Below are 18,534 nucleotides of genomic sequence, written 5' to 3'. Positions count from 1 at the left end.
GCAAGGTTCCGTCCCAATGGAAAACCAGCAGGACCGTACTACTGTTCAAGAAGGGAGACATCCATGACATTGGCAACTATCGCCCGATCTGCCTATTGTCTGTCATCTACAAGTTGTTCACTCGAGTCATCCTAAATAGGATTGGCAGAACACTAGATGAAGGACAACCATGCGAGCAAGCCGGGTTCCGCAAAGGATTCAGCACCATCGACCATATCCACACGATAACCAAGCTCATTGAGGTTTCTCGGGAGTTCAAGATGCCGCTTTGTTTAACGTTCATTGATTTAAAGAAGACCTTTGATTCTGTTGATACGGAAGCAGTCATTGAAGCCCTAGCCAATCAGGGCATTCAAGCCCAATACATCAGGATCCTCCATGAGCTGTATTGCGGATTCACTACCAGGATCTCACCATTCTACAAAGAAGTGATCGTTGATGTCAAGAGAGGGGTGCGGCAGGCTGATACCATTTCACCGAAACTCTTCAGTGCCACCCTCGAGAACATCATGCGACGACTGGAATGGGAAGGAATGGGAGTGAAGATAGATGGTCGGCAACTACACCACCTCCGCTTTGCTGATGACATTGTTTTAGTAACACCAAACATCAGCCAAGCAGCACAAATGCTGGCTGACTTTGACCGTGAGTGTGGAAAGTTAGGACTACAGCTGAATCTTACGAAGACAATGTTTATGAGAAACAGCCTCGTACCTGATGCCCTAATCGCTCTCAATGGAACGACCATCTCCGAATGCAACAGCTATGTGTACCTAGGTCGAGAGATCAACATGACAAATGACCTGGCACCCGAGCTGCGCAGGAGCAAGAGAGCGGCTTGGAACGCCTTCAAGAACGTCGAAGAAATAGCTAAGAGGATGAAGAACCTCCAGCTCTGGGCACATCTCTTTGATTCCACTGTTCTTCCTGCATTAACATATGCCTCAGAGACCTGGGCCCTACGCAAACAGGATGAGAACTCTATTCAGGTCTCTCAAAGAAGAATAGAAAGAGCTATGCTTGGAATATCACGTTTCACTCAAATGAGAGAAAGAATCCGGAGTTCCGACATCCGTCGACGATCAAGAATCAGGGACACTGTCTCATTTGCCAAGGTGTCAAAAATCAGATGGGCTGGTCACGTAATGAGGTTTAAAGACGACCACTGGACTAGAGCTGTTACCGACTGGATTCCACAGGATGTCAAAAGACCGCGTGGCCGCCCACCTACCAGATGGTCAGACTTCTTCGTCAAGATCATGAACAATCGGTTTGAAGCCCTTCATGTTCCTGGAGCGAACAGATGCCATTGGGCTACACTAGCACGCGACAGGGACAAATGGAGACGTTACTGGCGCCCGCTCGAGCAAATCGACGACTAACGGGAAGTTAAGTGATTAAGTGATTAAGTTAAAACACAGAATCCAGAGTCTGTGCATAGAGGAAAGAGGGACAAGAAACTCACCTTCATCCTAAGGCGGTTTCTCCAGGTCCTCTCGGGCACACTTGCTTCACTTTCTAGTTCTCAAATATTTTACAATGAGTCTCTATTACCTTTACAAATTGAAGAGGTCAAATATTCACTTTTTAAAAAACACACATAGAGGTGCTGAAAGTAGATAAAGGACCAAACATAATGGCCTCTCAGTATCTGTATTGCAAACCATAATGCCCGAAAGTAGAGCGAGAGTAAGAAGGAAATTGTCTGCCATAGAGGCAGGGGATGGGGGTGGCAGGAGGGACACTGGGAACATTGGTGGTGGAAAATGAGCACTGGTGGAGGGATGGGTGTCTGATCATTGTATGACTGAAACTCAATCATGAAAGCCCTGTAACTGAATACCACAGTGATTCAACAAAAAAAAATTAAAATTAAAAAACAACAACACACATAGATCTTCCCCAATTTTCCTCTTTAAGAGGCTCCCAAGACCTTGAACCCAGGGGCCCCTGCTGCCTTTTTCCAGAGAGAAGCGTCACCTACCTGGTTCTGGCCCAGGCCATGACAGGTGTACAAAATGACCTGGTGCCCCACAATCTGGTTTTCATCAGGAGGATTATAGTCAAAGCAGAGTCCTTGCAGTCCTTTATTCTGGAGCTACCAAGAAACATAACGGGAGTTTCCAGTTCAGGTTTACACACAACTGAGTCAACCCAGGATGCTGTGGGAGGAGAAACAGCGAGTGAGGAGGGCCCGGCACAAGAGCCAGGCCCAAAAGTAAGAGCTTCTGGGACCTGAGCGATAGTACAGAAGGTCAGATGGCTGGCCTTGCACATGGACAAACCCCAGCAACCCACAGGACCTCCTGAGCACCGCCAAGAGTGATCCCTGAGCACAGAGCCAGGAGTAAATCCCTGAGCACCGCAAGGCATGGACCCCACACCAAAAGTAAACAAATAAATAAATAAGAGCTTCCTTAATTTATTCATTTTGGATTTTTTGGGGGGGATTGAAGGAGGGGAGTATCACATCTAGCAATGCTCAGGGCTTACTTCTGGCTCTGTGCTCAGAGATCACACCTGGTGGTGCTTGGTGGGGAATCCTATGGGGTGCTGGGGATAGTGCCCAGTTTGGTCACGTGCAAAGGCCTGAAGAGCATCATGCCCCATCATCCCCTCCAGGGCTGCGCTTGGACAAAAGAGAAATGCAGTGGGACGGGGTGGGGTGGGGACGCAGGAGACAAAGGCAGGGCGAGCAAGAGTGACACACTCCCTGGGGCAGGCAGCCCACGACGGCCTCCTGATCCTCTCGGCACCTCGGGAGACCTGGACACTTCACAGTGGCCAAGGATTCAAACGTGTTCAGAGCCCGCTGGGTGCTGACCAAAGGGCTTCCAGAATGGGGGAAGCAGCGTCGCCCAGCCGTGCAGCCCAGGAGAGGGGAGTCTCTACCTTGGCGTGATTTCTCTCCAGAGTGAATGGCACTGGGGCCGGAGAGGGTCTGGGGGGTGAGGGCACTTGCCAGGCAGGCAACCAAGCCCCAGTCTGATGCCAGCACCATCATGAGTCACCACTGAGCACCACCGGGTGAAGCCCAACCCCAACCCCCACAGCCCAAATACTTCCCATTTGTGTGCAGGGGTTTGGGGGGGAGCGGAACGGGTGTTTAGGCCATACTTCGAGGTACTCAACGGCCACTCCTGACGGTGTTCAGGGGACCACGTCTGGCACCGGGGATCAAACTAGGGTTGGCCACACAGAGGGCAAAGCTTAAACTTAACCCCGGGACTATCTCTCTGCCCCCCCCCCAAAGATTTCTTTTCTCTTTCTTTTGGTGAACAACAGAAGTGACTCTCCTTTTCCTGCCCCATCCTCCTCTACCCCCCCCTCCGGTCCCCAAGGACCCCTGAGGTGGGAATGACTGACTGGCCCAGACACTGAGACTCGGGTGTGAAGTGATGTGATGGGTAGAGGTGGTGTGGAGAGTCCAGGCAAACCTCAGTCTCCTCATGCACAAAATCACAGGCAGAACCTGACTCTCGTTCACATGCTCCCACGTGAGCGAGCTGAGAGCCAAACCCAGCCGGGGGAGGGGAAGAGCCGGGGAGAGGGCCGGGGCTGGGGAGCCCAAGGGACCCCATCGAGGACCTGCCTCATGCAGGGCGTGGGGACCCTGCTGGCAGCCCCCCCGGGCGCAGCCCTCTCACCATCCCGAAGCAGCCGGGCCGGTCCTCGGGCACGTGCAGCTCAGGATACACGTTCTCCAGGAACCACCTGAAGTCCTTACACTTGAGCTTCTCACAGAGCTGCTGCCTCTCGGTCACGTCTCCAAAGGACTCCTAAGGGGGGTCCATGCGGTCAGCCTGAAGGTCCTCCACAGTCCCACACTCCACCCCACCCCAGTCCTGGGGCGTGATGATGCCCCCAAGCCCTAGCTGTGCAGGTGTGGGTGGGTGCCCAGGGAGAGAGCTGTGGCAGCCGGGGTACCACCCCCCCCCACACACACACACATGCGCGCGCACACACACACAGGGTTCCCCGTTGCCCAGCTCCAGCCTGGGGAGACCCAGTGCACCTCGATGGTCATGAAGCGCCTAGGACATGATGGGAGCCCCAAACTCCAGCCCTGTGGGCATCCCTGGACACACAGCACTTCTTCAATGGGACAGATTGAGGAAGGCTGGCTGAGGTAGACACGCATGCAAAGCCAAGAGACAGGGCTAGGATGAGATGAGATAGCGCACATATGCATGACCCATCCCCGGCACCACACACACACACACACACACACACACACACACACACACACACACTCACACACACATACATACTCTGTGTTGAAGAGATAGCTCAATGGTCAAGAGCACATACAGGAGGCCCAGGTCCGAGTCCCGGCACGGCAGGGAACCCCCAGCACTGAGTCAAGGGTAGAACCCAAGCACCTCCAGGTGGGGGTCATAAGTAAACAGGAACCAGAGAGCTCGTGCAAAGGGCAGGGCGCTTGCCTGGCAGGTGGCCACCCTGCCCTGGTCCCTGCCACCTCATTTGGTTCCCAGAAAAAAAATCACCAGGCATGATCCCTGAGTGCAGAGCCAGGAAGAGGCCCTGGCGACCATGGCATGGGGCCTGACCTCCCCTCCACGACAGAAATACCCACGATCTGAAGAACATGCAATGGCTGGAGGTAGCTGAAACCCAGCCCTGATTTTCCTAGAAGCAACAAGCTCAGGGTCCCCCAACCTGGGGTGGGCAGCATGAGCTGCTGGCTGTGATTCTCAAGGCCGGGTGGGCATCAAGAGACATCAGCAAAGGGTCATCACAACCATGGAGGAATCAAGTAGTCCCCCACTGGCCTCACCAAGGCCCACCGCAGCTTCTCCCTCCGGAAGTGGATGTGCGGGCACGGAGGGTAGAGGGAGGACGGAGGAGGAAGGGGGGGTTGGTTCTGAGGAGGCCTGCAGGGGTGAAGGCAGACGGGGCGGGTGGGAGGAGCTCACCAGGCGTGCGTGGGGGTTGCGGTGGTAGAAGAGTTCCTTGAACTCATCCAGCCACACTTCGGCAGCGCGGACACTGTTGGCCAGAGCCTTTTTGCGTGAGTAGGGAGCTTGCTTGGGGAAGACGTGGCCGACGTGTGAGCAGGGGTGCGTTTCCAGTGTCCCGCCGCACTGCCAGATCTGCAGGGCAGAGGAGTGGCTGGGTGAGGGGAGCGGGTCCATCGGCACGGCTGTCCCTTGAGTACAGAGGCCGGGCACCAAGCATCACCCAAAGAGACACTGCGGAGACCGCACCCTCCAGGGCATGAAAAAGGCGGCCCCCTCCACCCCACTCCTCACCCCACCGCCCATCCCTGCCTCACCCACCCCCATGCACACACGGGCTCCAGAGCACAGCCAAAGAACAAGGGAGCGGCCCAAGGTCTAGCCACCAGAACCAAGACCACAAGCCCATGCACTGTTTGTTCATGCGTGGGGCTCACAGGGCCCAGAGTGGGCCCGGCCAGGAGCTTGTGGGTGGGTGACAGTCCACATGGGCGGATTACCTGATCTCCTAGCCAGAGAAGAGAGGAAAGCAGCTAGGAAGGAGAGAAGTTGGGAAGGGAGAAAGAGGAACTGCCAGACACAGGAAGAGCAGCCTGGCACCTGGAGGAGAGGCAGAAAGACCATTAAAAGCACACCTCAAAACCCAACAAGGTAGACTCATGCAAGGGCAGAGGGGTGTGAACCACCACACCCCACCACTGGCCCCCAGGATGAACCATCCAGAAAAGCAGCTGAAGGGCTGGAGACACAGTACAATGGGGTTGGGCACCTGCCTTGCATGTACCTGACCCAGGTTCAGTTTCTGGCAGCTCCGACGGTCCCCTGAGCACCGCCAGGAGTGAGCCCTGAGTTTGGGTTTCAACCAAATTCAAAAAGAAAATTTTTTTTGAAAAATAAGACCCAAAAGGACAGTAGCTTACGATGGAGAAGGAAAGCCCTGCGTGGAAGATAAAATTTCTATTTGGTTCACTCTTTATGCAAAGCTGGGATGTTCTGTTACTTAAAAAAAAATTCCAGGGGCCAGAACACTAGTACAGCGAGTAGAGCATACTGCCTGGCATGGGGCCAACCCAGGTTCAATCCCCGACATCCCATAGGGTCCCTCGAGCACAGACAGGAGTCATCTCTGAGGGTAGAGCCCGGTGTATCCCCTGAGCCCCACTGTGTGTGGCCCCAAAACAAAACAAGCAATCAGAAAAGATGAAAAAAATTCTCACAAAAATTAATCAGAGGGGCTGGAGCGATAGCACAGTGGGTAGGGCGTTTGCCTTGCACGAGGCTGACCCAAGTTTGATTCCCAGCCTCCCATTTGGTCCCCCAAGCACCGCCAGGAGTAATTTCTGAGCACAGAGCCAGGAGGAACTCCTGAGCATCGCAGGGTGTGACCCAAAAAGCCAAAAAAAAAAATTAAACAGAAAATTTTAACATCATCAAAAAGCATGACCAATGGCATATGGTCTTGAAATGTAATATGCCAGACACAAGTTCATTGGGAATCCCACGGAAATGGCGGGGGTTCTCACAGAACTGTCACTCGGGGATTCTGAGGGCAGAGGGCGGCCTCAGGGGGTTCACTCGTTTAGAATGTGACTCTTGCTCCTGCCTGCACGTCCAGCCACTGAACCTGACCCTTTAACAAGCTCTCCCGAGAATTCTTCTCGGTGTCAAACTCTGAATGTCACCCTGCTATCTACATACAGAGATGACTTCCTAAAGAGCTCAGCAAGCCCGGCGACCAAAGGTGGACCAGGAGGCAGGATGCTGTGTCTGGGGCCAACCTCGGCCCAGGGCAGCAGAGGGAAAGAAAAGAATCAGGGGACCTAGGAGGTTCCTTCCCTGCCTCCTGCTTTTCTAGTTAAAAGCACGTTCTGTGAGAAGGTCAGATGAGAGAAGCACATATATAGGCTGTCCACGTGTCCACTCTCAGGACACTGGACAAAAGGCCAAGGCGGGGGAAAGCCCAACAGGTTTTCATGAAATCCAGAGAGACAGAGGCATAGAGAGAGAGAGAGAGAGAGAGAGAGAGAGAGAGAGAGAGAGAGAGAGAGAGAAAGAGAGAGAGAGAGAGACAGACAGACAGACAAGCACGGCTACAGAAAGAGAGACAGACCCGAAAGGAGAATTCGAGGTTTTCTCCGCCCCAAACTTCCATTCCTGTATCATAAGACCCCAGATACTGAAAATATTTCTTACTCACAGCAAACAGCCCACCAGCCATTGTCGGGGACCTGGAAGAGTTGCAACACCTGCGTCTCAGTGCCAGCCGCAGGAACCCTTACCCAGGCCTGATCTGCCTTCATCAGTCTGGGAGCACTGGTGGTGGGGGGGCTCTGCTGGGAGTCCTAGCTGGGGAAGCTCCCAGACCCCTCCAAATAATCACAGAACTGCCTGTGATGCATGTGCTCTCAAGGGGTCAAGGGCAGGGACAGCTGTTTCCAGGGCGGAGAGGGTACAGGCCCGGGGCGTGTCCAGTATAGAGGAATGAACGGTGCTGGGAAGGCCTCAGCATGGGCAAAGTCTAAGCATGAGAGGACCCCGGCAGCTGCAGATGGACCCGGAGAGAGGGCGGAGAGAGCACATGGCTGGGAGGGTGGCGGGGTGGGCGTTGGTGGTGGTCTCACAGCAGAGCCCAGGCACTCACAGATGCAGCTGGGGTCTGCTGGAGGCCATGAAAGATGATTCTAGCACATTTTCCTGAAGCCCTCGATTCCCCCAACCCCACTGAGCAGGCATGGCATCTTCCCCGGCCCCCAGAGGTGGCTCAGGTCGAAAGCTGGAAGGGAAGCACCCCAGAGTGCAGATGTGGGTGTGGGAAACTGGTGGCAGCCGGGTCCCTGTGGTGGCACTGGGGGGCCCTCCCAGCACTGCAGGCTCAGAGTACACGGGAAAGGTCAGTGGGACTCCTTGGTGGGGGATGGAAGAACAGGAGGGAGGGAAGACCAAGGAAGGGAGAGAAGAGGGAGAAAAGGGAGGGAGAGAAGGAGGGAGGGAGAGAAGGAGGGAGGGAGAGAGAGAGGGAGGGAGAGAGAGACGGAGGAAGGAAGGAAGGAAGGAAGGAAGGAAGGAAGGAAAGAGGGAGGGAGGGAGGGAAAGAAAAAAGGGAGGGAGTGAGGGAGGGAGGGAGGGAAGGAAGGAAGGAAGGAAGGAAGGAAGGAAGGAAGGAAGGTAGGAAGGAAGGAAGGAAGGAGTGGGGGAGGGAAGGAGAAAAAAGGGAGGGAGGGAGGGGTGCCAGCATGAGAGCACATTCACATGGCTTTAGGGTATAAGTCTAGGGAACAGGGTGACTGAAACACGCAAGAAAGCTGAGATGATGTGTGGAGTTCATGCACAGTTCAATCAGCTAATCAGTGGCTGAATAAATAGCAGTACTCCTACATTTAAAAAAAACTGAGATGAGACTGTGGGAGGGGCAGGCAACTGACCATGAAGCTGCTGCATGTGTGCATGTGTGTGGGTTTGTGCAAATGTCTTCATATGTGTGTACTGGGGGAGGGGGTTGGGGGGGAGGGAGTATGTCTCGACATCACAGGCTGCATCTGTGACCTGACACATGATCCCTCCTCCTCTGCCTCAGTCTCTAAATCTGCTGTGTGAGGGGCAATGCCAGCGGCCCCCCAGTGGCCACTCCAGCAATCCGGGTGCCACCCTCAATCCGTCCTTTTTCCCAGATGTCAATCAGCTTCTCCAAATCCCCCCACCGCCCCTGAGGTCCCCCCACCTCCCAGTCTCAGCCTCCGTCTTCTCCTGCGCCCGCATTTCTGACGGGGAAGTCTGCAGAGCCTCCTAACACATGCCTGGTCCCTGCACCCCATCCTGTGCCCACCAGCTCCCTCACCACGAGGCACCAGGAGTAATTCCTGAGTGCAGAGCCAGGAGTAACCCCGAGCCTCAGCAAGTGTGGCCCGAAAACTAAGCCAAACAAATGAAACAGAACGCGAGCAGCCGGGCTCAGACCCAGGCTCACCCACTGACCAACGCTGGCTCTCGGCCGCCCTCACCCTGCGCCCTCACCCATCCCCTAACTGGCTTCAGTCCCACAGAGGCCTGCCACTAAGTGCTCAGAGTCGTCACCATGGAGTCGCCACCTGACCCAGAACCCCACGCCCACTTGGACAGCCGGAAGTGGCAGCCAGCCACCTCGGGCCCTGGAGACTGGCACCAGTCCAGGGGGCAGGGCACCTGTGATATCAGTCCTCCCCGGGGCATGGCACACAACTCCTGAAAGGCGGACACACCCACCGGAGGTGAAGGGGCCAACAAAACCGGCCACGTTGACACAAGGCAGAATTATGGGTTCCCAAGGCAAACATCTCCGGACCGGCAAGAAGGCAAACGCGAAGGGACAAAGCGTGGTGGCCTCATTCGCGTGAGGCGTCTGGAAGGGGGAAAGTTTTTCTGGGGGTGTGTTAGAGGCCATGGAGCCGTTAGGGGCTGGGGTTGACACACACCGCCTGACGGTTGGAGAGATTCTGCGAGGTCGAGGGAAAAGCGCGCTTGAGTCTCCCAAGTTATATATTTAAGAACGGTCAGAGCAGTACATTTTAGGATACATACTTCACCCTATTTTTATTTATCTTGTTTTGGCTTTGGCTTTGGGACCACACCCGGCAATGCTCGGGGGCAACTTCTGGCTCTGCACTCAGGAATCACTCCTGGGGGTGCTCGGGAAACCATAACAGGGTGCCTGGGGGATCGATCCCAGGGCAAACTCCTGCAAGGCAAGCGCCCTACCCACTGAACTCTCTCTCCAGCCCCCTCACCTTTGTTTTTAAATAAACAAAATAGGCCAATGAATATGAACCCCACACTTAGAGCGGGGTGGGTGTAGAGTAAAAAAATAATCAGCAGATGCTTTAGAACAAAACCAGGTGGGGCCCCAGCGAAGCATCCCTGCCCTCCCCCCGGGCGTCTGCTGCAGTTGTTGGGGGGGTTGTTACGCTCCCAGCCAGTCCTGACCTGATGACAACGATGGGGGACCGCATCCGCTTCCGCTCCCGCTCAGGGACCACGTGCCACATGAACACCAGCCGCCAGTCAAAGCCACCGATCTGAGGCTCTCCGGAGTTGCCCAGGTACTCAAAAGTGTTCCAGTCAATAACGTCGATCACGGGGCACACCACCGCCGGTTCCTCCTCCCCGATCCTGCAGTGACCACACACACACACACACACACACACACACACACACACACACACACGCACACACACGCACACATACGCACACCACCCAGATGTGGCCAGGACCGGGGTGACCAGGAACAGCCCCCCATCCAAGCCGTGCTCGCTCCCACTCCACTCAGGGCCAGTGTGTGCCCTCAGGTCCCCTGCTTCTGGACCCTGCCTGGCATCGGTCCCCAATGCCACCCTCCAGCCTGGGATTCTGAGGGAGAGCGAGACACGATGATGGCTCTGCTCTCAGCCCCTGGCACTGGCCTGGGCCCCTGGGAGTCCAGCTGCCGGGACCCTCTTTGAAGCTGGGGAAGAGAAAGAAGCCATGAAGGGAGCCAGAGTGGGTGAGGACAGAGATGGGGAGGGCAGAGAGCAGCAGGGTGAGGCTGGGGGCCAGATGATGGACACCCACGCCTGGGAGAGGAGACAGTGGGTGCGTGTGCTCCAGAGGCCAGCTGCGCAGACCCTGAACCCCTCCCCCCGCATCCTTGTCCACGCCACATGGGGGCACAGCCCACCCGGAGGAATCTGGGGGTAGCTGACAATAGTGATGCAGCATCAGGAGGGAGGAAGTGGAGGGAGTAAGGTGGGTCTGGGGGAAGGGCAGCCTGGAGTGGTTCCCCTCCCCCCTGCATTTAAAACCCTTTCAAACAATGATACTTAAAAGCATAGTTTAAGACTACAGGGGTAAGAAGATAAAAATAACCCAGGCGAGGGCCATCTGCTTCCTGTCCATGATTCTGCTCATGGTTTCCTAGTGACGCTAAGGAAGGTGGGGGCCAGAGACACAGGACCCCAGGGAAGGTGCCTGCCCGACAGGTGGCTGCCCTGGTTCAATCCCCGGCACCCCATGTGGTCCCCTGAACACCACCAGGAGTGATCCCTGAGCAGAGCCAAGAGTAAGCCCTGAGCACTCACGGGTAAGCCCCTTCACACACACATAACCCCCCCCCAAAATAAAATGCAGGGGCTGGAGCCATAACACAGTGGGTAGGGCATTTGCCTTCCACGCGGCTGACCCGGGTTTGATTCCCAGAATCCCATATAATACCCTGAGCACCACCAGGAATAATTCCTGAGTGCATGAGCCAGGAGTGACTCCCTGTGCATTGCCGGGTGCGACCCAAAAAAGCAAAAAATAAATAATAAATAAATACATAAGAGAAATTACTGTGAATCACCATTTCTGTGGGTCCCTTCAGACTTGAGGAGCCCCAGGCAACACAGGTACTGGATGACCTGGGAAAGTCAGCCCAGCATGAAGGAAAGACGACCAAAATGTGCTGCCTAGGGCTGTGATCTGATAAGATCCACACTAATCTGTTCTTGGCCTCTCTGCCCATGGCAGCACTTTTCGACTCAGGCACCTGACCAGCGGCAGTAAAAGCAACTCCCCTGCACAAGTAAGCCGTGGGTACAGCAGCGCCTGATGCCCTCGAAGGCTCCCAGCCCAGGGTCCCTGATCATGTGACCAGGGATGGAGCCGTGGCCTGAGACTGGGGGACGGGGCACCCAGGCCGAGCCCGAGGCCCACGGAGCTTGGTCTCCCGTGTTCCCACTGGGCACCGCCCACGCACCTCTGCAGCAGCGGCTCCAGCCAGCCCTCGTGGCACTCGCAGTGGCAGTCCAGGAAGGTGAGGATGTCGCCCTTGGCCCCCGAAGCCCTGAGTAACCGGGCGCGCACCAGGCCCTCCCTCTTGGTGGCGCGGATGAGGTGCACCTTGGGCAGGTGGGCTTCCAGGCGCTCCTTCAGGTGCTCTGGGGAGGAGAATGGGGCAGCTGGCTCACTCCCGCCCTGCCCGGGCAAGGGAAGGCTGGGATGGAGAAATCTAGAACCACCAGCAACGTTCCCACGTGCCCCCCTTGGACCCAGACGCCCAGGTCTCAGGACTGTCAGGACTTGGTGCCCAGCTGGCTCTATCGGCATCGCCTCACGCTCACCTGCCCTGCACTCTGTCATGGGCAACGCTAAATGACCCCGAATACTCTTCCCACGATTTCCAGCCGAGTACATGGCCACCACCCCAAAGACATCAGTCCCCCAGGTTAAGATGTGTGATCCCAACGCCCCACCTGGTCCTCTGAGCACACCAGGAGTGAGCCCTGAGCACAGTGCCAGGAGCAAGCCCGGAGAACCGCCCAGCAGGCCCCAGAACAAACAAGCGAGACTACAGTCCTGAGCGTCCCCTGCAGCCAGGTGTGGCCAGGTGACTATTCTTCTGCAGGGTGGGAGGTGAGACCCCTACTAGGTGCTCCCCAAGTCCCCTGGACACCCTGCAGGACAGGTGGGAGTGAGAGAGAGAGGGGAGGGGCCAGGCTGGGGCAGCCCAGGGAGCACAGCACCCCAAAGAAGGCGAGTGTTCACCCCTGCCCCCACCCCTGGCCCCCACACCTGCCTCCACACCTGCCCTCACACCCTCCCTCACAGTTGGCCCCCAACACCTCTCCCCCACCTCTGTCCCCAAGACCTCTCTCTCACACCCACCCCCCAACACCTGCCCTCTACACCTGTTCCCCCATGCCTATAGCCCATACCTATCCCCCACACCTGTCCCCCACACCTGCTCCCACACCTGCCCTCTACAGCCATACCCCAACTGCACGGAGACGTTCCCTGTTATCTCCTGTAAATCACTGTTATCTAGAGCCTCACAGAGAACAGCCCAGCACAGCTTTCAATCAGAACCCGTCCACAGCGAGAACCAGACAGAGCTCAGAGGCAAGAGCAGGGGAGGGGAGGATGGGGGTCAAGGGAGGGCGGGGTGGGGGGAGGGGAGGTCAGGGCAGGGAAGAGGGGAGGCCAGGGCAGGGTAGAGGGGAGGCCAGGTACCTCTATCGCTGAAATCATCCACCAGGATGACCTCCTCCAGCAGGATGTCTGGGGACGTCTCAAGGACACAGTAAACGTTGCGAATTAGGGTTGACCAAGCTTCGTTATAAAACGCGATGATCACGGACGTCGTTGGCAGACTTTCATAATTGTACTTCTGCTCTCTGCACCTGCAGAAGCAACACAGCCTCAGGGACGGGGAACACCCTGCACAGGGGCATCCCAGGCCTGGCACGGTGCTTCGAAGGACCTCTGAAGGGAACGTCAATCATGGTTGAGACCTGCCATAGAATTTGGTCGCATCTTCTAGAAATGCTTTGCCCTGGAGCCTCCTGGAAGCCTCGGTAGCTCCCAAGAAAGGTTGTACAACGACACCCAAAAAGCCTGAAGTCACTCTGGTAAGGGCAGGCTGGGTCTCCCTATAAGTCGTACTGTTGACATGGCCTCCAGGGCCAGATTGCCCAATGATGAACCTGGCTCAGATCCAATGCTACAGGGCCATCCCTGGGCCGGGATGGGATCCCCCAGAGCCAAACTTGATGGTGCCCAGGAGGCAGGCAGTGTCCAAGGAGGCACTTGGGTCTTTTCACACGGTCCCCTGACTCTGAGCTCTCTCCCTGCTCTGAGGTTGTGTATTTAAGCTGGGCAGCAACGTTCACAGTTTTGCCACCCAAAACCTAGGCTGGCTCCAAAGACAGGAAGACGGTTCCATCCTCAGGCTGTGCAGGTTTCACCTCTGTCCACTCCCACTTCAACCGCACTGCCCAGCTTCTACTCAGCTCTCTCCTCCTCTGCCTGGCACTCTCCCTGCCCTCCTTCCAGAACCACTTGGAAAAATCCCTGTGTGGAGAACACCTGTCTGGGGTGTCCACTCCCTCCGACCGTCTCCCGTTCCTGCATACCACAAACTCATGTACCCTCCACTCATCCCCTCCTCCCACGCCCCAAGTCTCCTCACAGACACGTTTGACTCATGCGAGGCTTGGGGCTGGGGCACAAGAATGCTAGGGACACTGGTGGACACCACGGGGCAACCTTGTGGGGAGAGGAGGTTCGGGAACACGTATGCCTGGCTGAGAATCAAATCCATCTCTGATGGTGGGGCACAGGGTCACTGTGGGCTTGTGCTGTCTGGGGAGCCTGTGGGCAGTGAAGGGTTCCATTCTGGGGTGAGGCTCTGGGCAGAGAAATTCCATCCAGTCCTTGAGAGGTTTGGGAAATACCTGGAGGCTTGCAGGTCCTTTACCTGAGGCATGATCTGGCCACTAGGGGGCCTGGCACCCACGAAGCATTGGGGGCAAGGTTGGGGCTCTTCCCGGTGGACACTGCAGCGGGGGTGTAGACGCAACAGGCACCATGGGCATGTCATGCCATGTTCTGATCCATGGTGAGACCCCCACAGGACAGCTCATGCTTCATCAAGAAGCATGAGCCGTTCCCTGGCAGGACCCGCCCCACCCAATGCCACACACCCACACAGGCTGGGATGCATCCATTTGTAGAAACAATCTTGGAAACAGGACAGTGGCTGTCAGGGAGACTGATTCAGCCCTCTACCCTCTCTCTCCTCTGCCACCAATTCATGATCCCCTAAACCGTCCCAGGTAGTGCCTAGAACTCAGTTGCTGACTGTTCCAGCCTCCATCCTTTTCAGGACTTCCTTTCCCAGAATAGAAAAAATGCACTGGAGGAGGGGGAGCTCTCGGCTCAGACTTTTGCTTGGTCTGTAGCCCATGATTCTGTCTGCCAAGCCTAAGGGGAGGGAACCAAGTAGGCAACAAGAGGCAGAAGCGAAAAACTAGGCAGGACCTCTGAGACACCCAGTCTAGGAGGTGGACACGATGGATGAGTCAGGAATCACCAAATTTGACAAGAATCCAATGTGAGGTTTGCTCTGACAAAATGGTGACCAGAACCAAATGGCAACCGGCTGAGTGGACAGCAACATTCCTGGAGTCAGAGATCACCTTGTTCCAGGTGAGGAAGACAAGACATATCGCCCACCTGGTGACAGGAAGCCACCAGCTTCATTCCAGGATCCTTACCATTGACCCACGAAGAGATGACTAGGAACAGACCAAGACAACTCCAAAGGCCCCTTCATCTAACCCAGGGCGCGGGTGTACCATTGCCTCACCTGAGGTTCGGAGAGTCCGCCCGGGAGCCCCCCAGTAAGCTACTCCTATTTCCTTAACTTTATTTATATGTCTCTGTCCCTCTGTATGACCCGGACGGGGTTCCCAAATCTCTCACCGAGGAAGAGAGTGAGAGCAGTTTGCCCGAGCAGGAATGGAAGAGGCTCACGGGAACGCTCAAACAATGGAGCTTAGAAACTGGAGTCATCCCTGTGGGAGCACCTGAAAGCAGTAGGCACCAATGTATGTTAGATGAAAGTTGTTACTGCAGAATCGAGGTAGCCTGTTAACAACCTACATAATTATGCTCTGACCTGCTAATGCCCGTTTGGGGGTAGCTGGATAGAGCCTGCACACATGGAATACACTGGGATGCTTCTGGCAAACTCTTGGGTGCCACCTGTGTCTGGGTGAGACTCTGTCAGATTCTAAGAGGAAAAACTCCCAAGACAGTCATTCAATGGGAGAACAGGTCTCCCCACCGGCAAGCGTGGATAGGGGAGAGCCTCTGATCCCCACAGTCTCTCAGCTCCCCAAACCTCAAGGCAAACCTGACTTGGTGTTTCCAGAGCCCAGGGACCCAGAGGCAGGACACGGGGAGCTAAGCCCAGAGCCCCATAGAGGCTGCGAGAGGGTGTGCAGGACATGTGTGAGGTGTGCAGAACCGTGAGAGTGAATGGGCGACCCCAGGCCCATGGTGCAGGTAGAGGGGCAGGGCTATGAACTGGGCACCGAGGGGGTAAACCAGGAGCTGCCTGTGCCTGCCCTGGGCTGCCTTACCAGGAGTGTGACTCCCAGTAGAAATGTGACTGTCAGGAAGGGGCATGGCTGACCAAATTCCTGGAAATGACTGGAACAGGATGGCTCTTCCTTCTGAGGCTTTGCCATCTGGTCTGACACATGGATCTGGACACAATTCTTGTCACCAGTAGAGTGTCACTCAGCCAAGGCTGTCCCACCAGGTTCAGGCGTGCAGGAACAAAGAGGAGTCAGGGTCTGGTTCTCTATTTCATGGGGTCTGACCGTGCTGTGATGGTGGCAGTGGGACTTGTATTAGGGAACCTGATGGTCCACACAGAAGTGAGGCGCTATTCTCCTGGATCAGCTCTGTACAGACTCGGGGACACTAGAAACATGTTTCATCCACGGCCCCATCATGCTCCACTGATAACACACTGTCTTCCTGCCAGGGCAGGTGCCATGGAGAGGGACCCTGGCTGAGGGGACAGCACCTTGGACCCACCTGCTGCAGGAGCACTTTCAAGTTCTCATCCTGAGAAACTTGATGTGGCCACTAGGGGGCAAAGTGGGGTCTGTCCCTGGTGCCACTGCAGAGGGGAATGGGGAAACAGGCACCAGGGGCAGGGGAGGCCTTGGAGGTGCTGCAGTGGAAGGCAGGGCTCTGGGTGCTGCATCCTGCCCTCCCTCCTGGGGATGCATCCGTGATTGAGACCTTCAACCCTTGGGGTGGACTCTCCTGGGGTCATTGACAGGGGCAGGCAGGTGAAGCGTCTTGGCATGGTGACATGGCCAAGGCTTCCCACAATCTAGAAGCAACTGTCAACTACTGGCCAGACCTGCCCCACCCAGTGACACACACACCCACACAGGCCTGGGATAGATCCATTTATTGTAACAATCGTGAAAATCAGACAGTGGCAGTCAGGGAGAAAGCCCGCCTTCCTCCTTCCCCTCTTCTCAGCCAGCAATACAAAGTCCCCAAACAGCCCCAAAGAGTGTGTAGAATCCGGTCACTGTATGGAACCAGTGCCCAAGCTTCAGGGCTGTCGTGCGCAGAAACAGGACCCCACAATGGGGAGGGGAGAGCTGAGTTGTAACTTCTGACCTCCAAATCATTGTTTGCTAGTGCTGGCGGGATATAACTGCCATCCTGATCCCTCTGACCTTGTGGAGGGGGACATCTCGGCCCCTCTAATACCTGGGGTCTAGTGTAAGGGGACACATCGGCACCCCCCGATCCTGGCGTCTAGTGGTGGGGGGCATCTCTGGCCCCCCCCTCGATCAATGGCGTCTACTGGTAGGGGGAGGGATCTCTGCTCCCCCATCCCTGGCGTCTAGTGATTGGGGGAGCATCTCTGGCCCCACTGATCCCTGGCGTCTAGTGGTGGGGGGCATATCTGCCCCCCTGATCAATGGCGTCTAGAGGTGGGGAGCATGTCTGGCTCCCCTCGATCAATAGCTCTAGTGGTGGGGGGAGGCATCTCTGGCCCCCCCGATCCCTGGCGTCTAGTGGTTGGGGGGGCAAATCTGGCCCCCCCAATCCCTCGTGTCTAGTGGTGGGGGGACATCTCTGACCCCCCCATCCCTGGCATCTAGTGGTTGGGGGGGCATCTCTGGTCCCCACAATCCCTGGCATCTAGTGGTGTGGAGCCATCACTGCCCCCCCCCCGATCCCTGGCGTCTAGTGGTGGGGAGGCATCACTTGCCCCCCCATCCCTGGCGTCTAGTGGGGGGGGCATCTCTGGACCCCCCGATCCCTGGTGTCTAGTGGTGGGGAGGCATCACTGGCCCCCCCACCCCTGGCGTCTAGTGGTGGGGGGGCATCTCTGGCCCCCCCGATCCATGGCGTCTAGTGGTGGGGGGGCATCTCTGGCCCCCCCTTGATCCTTGCCCTCTAGTGGGGGGGGAATCTCTGGCCCCCCCCGATCCCTGGAATCTAGTGGGGGGGCATATCTGGCCCCCCCTTGATCCTTGCCCTCTAGTGTGGGGGGGAAATCTCTGGCCTCCCCCGATCCCTGGCGTCTAGTGGTGGGGGGCATCTCTGCCCCCCCCTTGATCCTTGCCCTCTAGTGGGGGCAGAATCTCTGCCCCCCCACCTGATCCCTGGCGTCTAGTGGTGGGGGGCCATCTCTGGCACCCCCATTTCCTGGGGTCTAGTGGAGGGGGAAACTGTGCCCCCTGATCCCTGGGGTGCCTTGGGATGGGGACATTTCTTACCCCACATCTCGGGGTCTAGTGGATGGAGACTTTACTGTCCCCCTGATCTCCCGTTTCTTGAGATGGAGAATAGTTGTGCCTTTGCCCTGATCCCTGCTCTTGCAGTGAGGGATATCCGTGGTTCTAGTGGAGGGAGAAGAGCAAAGGGCCAAGGCGGAAGGCAGAACTCGGGTGGCGTGGGGAGGACGGGTCTGGGCTAGATCAATTGGGTGAGAGTGGCAGCGTGCGTCGGTGCAGTAAAATCGAGGTGTCAGCGGGGTGTCAGGCTGCCAGTGCAGTTCTTGCTGACCAGCTGCGTTTTCTGGATTTTTGGCGGGTCGTTACAGGACCTGGGTCCGATGTGGGTGGACTCCTCTTCCTTAAGGACAGCAACAGGAGCGTCTCTGGATCTCACACAGGCCATGGTCCCTGCCCCCTGGGACTTGACTGACTCCTCCAGCTCCTGGACTCTGGCACTCCTCCTG

General features: G+C 56.5%; 1 protein-coding gene across 1 annotated transcript in view; it reads right to left on the bottom strand.

The window, feature by feature from the left end:
* The window catches only part of LOC130026617 (polypeptide N-acetylgalactosaminyltransferase 12-like), a 57,149-nt gene extending 42,068 nt beyond the window's left edge, over window positions 1-15,081 (bottom strand). The window contains exons 1-8 of the mRNA XM_056117453.1: window positions 15,023-15,081; window positions 12,978-13,147; window positions 11,725-11,905; window positions 9,936-10,121; window positions 7,090-7,207; window positions 4,938-5,114; window positions 3,648-3,779; window positions 1,985-2,098 (exon numbers count right to left, since the gene is read on the bottom strand). Coding sequence (XP_055973428.1) covers window positions 1,985-2,098; window positions 3,648-3,779; window positions 4,938-5,114; window positions 7,090-7,207; window positions 9,936-10,121; window positions 11,725-11,905; window positions 12,978-13,147; window positions 15,023-15,081 — 1,137 coding nt within the window. The remainder of the gene's footprint in view (window positions 1-1,984; window positions 2,099-3,647; window positions 3,780-4,937; window positions 5,115-7,089; window positions 7,208-9,935; window positions 10,122-11,724; window positions 11,906-12,977; window positions 13,148-15,022) is intronic.
* Window positions 15,082-18,534: the final 3,453 nt, after the last annotated feature.

Source organism: Sorex fumeus, unplaced genomic scaffold (assembly GCF_029834395.1).
Source record: "Sorex fumeus unplaced genomic scaffold, SorFum_2.1 ptg000034l, whole genome shotgun sequence".
Classification (NCBI taxonomy): Eukaryota; Metazoa; Chordata; class Mammalia; order Eulipotyphla; family Soricidae; genus Sorex; species Sorex fumeus.
This window is presented reverse-complemented; position numbering and strand designations above follow the sequence as displayed.